The sequence below is a fragment of the Babylonia areolata genome, chromosome 3, assembly GCF_041734735.1.
Source record: "Babylonia areolata isolate BAREFJ2019XMU chromosome 3, ASM4173473v1, whole genome shotgun sequence".
In the NCBI taxonomy this organism is placed as follows: domain Eukaryota; kingdom Metazoa; phylum Mollusca; class Gastropoda; order Neogastropoda; family Buccinidae; genus Babylonia; species Babylonia areolata.
In genome coordinates, this window is record NC_134878.1 from 45220252 (window position 1) to 45221570 (window position 1319).

The 1319-nt window shown below is 39.2% G+C and overlaps 1 protein-coding gene across 1 annotated transcript in view; it reads right to left on the reverse strand.

The window, feature by feature from the left end:
* The window catches only part of LOC143280336 (toll-like receptor 4), a 10507-nt gene extending 9540 nt beyond the window's left edge, over positions 1 to 967 (reverse strand). The window contains exon 1 of the mRNA XM_076584970.1: positions 960 to 967. Coding sequence (XP_076441085.1) covers positions 960 to 967 — 8 coding nt within the window. The remainder of the gene's footprint in view (positions 1 to 959) is intronic.
* Between the last annotated feature and the right edge of the window lie 352 nt (positions 968 to 1319).

Consider the following 1319-nt stretch of genomic DNA (forward strand, 5'->3'; position numbering starts at 1 on the left):
GTGTATGTATGTATATATATATATATATATATTATTTATGTCTTTTTTTCTCTTGTATGTATCAAACCAATCCCAGTATTACTGGCAAATGGGTGCTAAAATAACATGCAAATTATTGTGTATTTTATTTTGTTACACCATGTCATTAATGCTATGCTCCAACTAACACCCCCCCCCCCCCCCCCCCCCCCCCCCCCCCCCCCCCCCCCCCCCCAGTTCCCAGTTCAGGCTCAACTAGTCAGATACAGAGCCGTATTGTAAATCTAAGTTGTGATCTGTGCATTTGTCTATTCCTGTTGCATTGTACCAGACTGATGATTACATTTGGCCTTTTATTTCATTTTATTCCCCCCCCCCCCGCCCGCCCCCCCATTTGTATTATCCCCCCTTTTGTTTCTTCTTTTTAAATTATCTTCGCTCTTCCTCTGTGGCCGTCATCCTGTTATTGTCACGTTTCCTTGTTTCTCTATGACTCCAAAGAGTTAATGGGAATAAACAAACTCTGAAACTCTGTAGTCGTGTCATTTCGCTGGGTTGCCTTATAACTATTTTTCTGTTGTGCTGGATCGTTTCTATTTTCGTTATTTTCCTTCGGCGTCTCTTTCAGTTCTCTTCGATTTTGATTCACTTGTTATTTCATTATTATCATCATTATTATCATTATTTCAGTTTTGTCACCAAACTACGGGAATTGAGGCTCCACTGACTGACTGTCCAGGTCAGACTCAGTAGCGTGTTTAGTCTATTTATTGATCAGCAAGCCGCTCGCATCTTTATTTCATTTTATTTTAACTTAGTGATGTAATCTGGTGAAGCGTATATGGTGGATCAGTCAGTACGCTTTGACGTCTCTTTGAAACTATGTCGGTTATGTTTCACATTGTACTGACTCCAATCTTGACTGCGGCTACTCTGATGATGAATCATGCGATTTGTTTATCCATTTTTTATGCACTTACTCTTTCATCGCTGATATATACGCCTCTTCACCATTGCTTTAGTTGTTTATTCATTTATTTATTCGATCATTCACTAGTCCCGGATAGTTCGATTCATTTGCTTACCCATTTATTCATTTCACTCTTTATTCTTCAGTTTTGCTAACAGGTGGAAACAAAGTCTATATGCAGCTGATTTCCTCTGCTCTGTGTGTGTGTGTGTGTGTGTGTGTGTGTTCTCCAGTGTGCTTTGAATGTAACTAACGAATTATTGTAGCATGCTTAGCCGGCCTAAATATACGATAAAAGAATCGATTAGTATTAGTAGCAGTAGTGGTAGTTGTTGTTGTTGCTGTTGTTGTTTTGTTTTTGTTGTTGTTG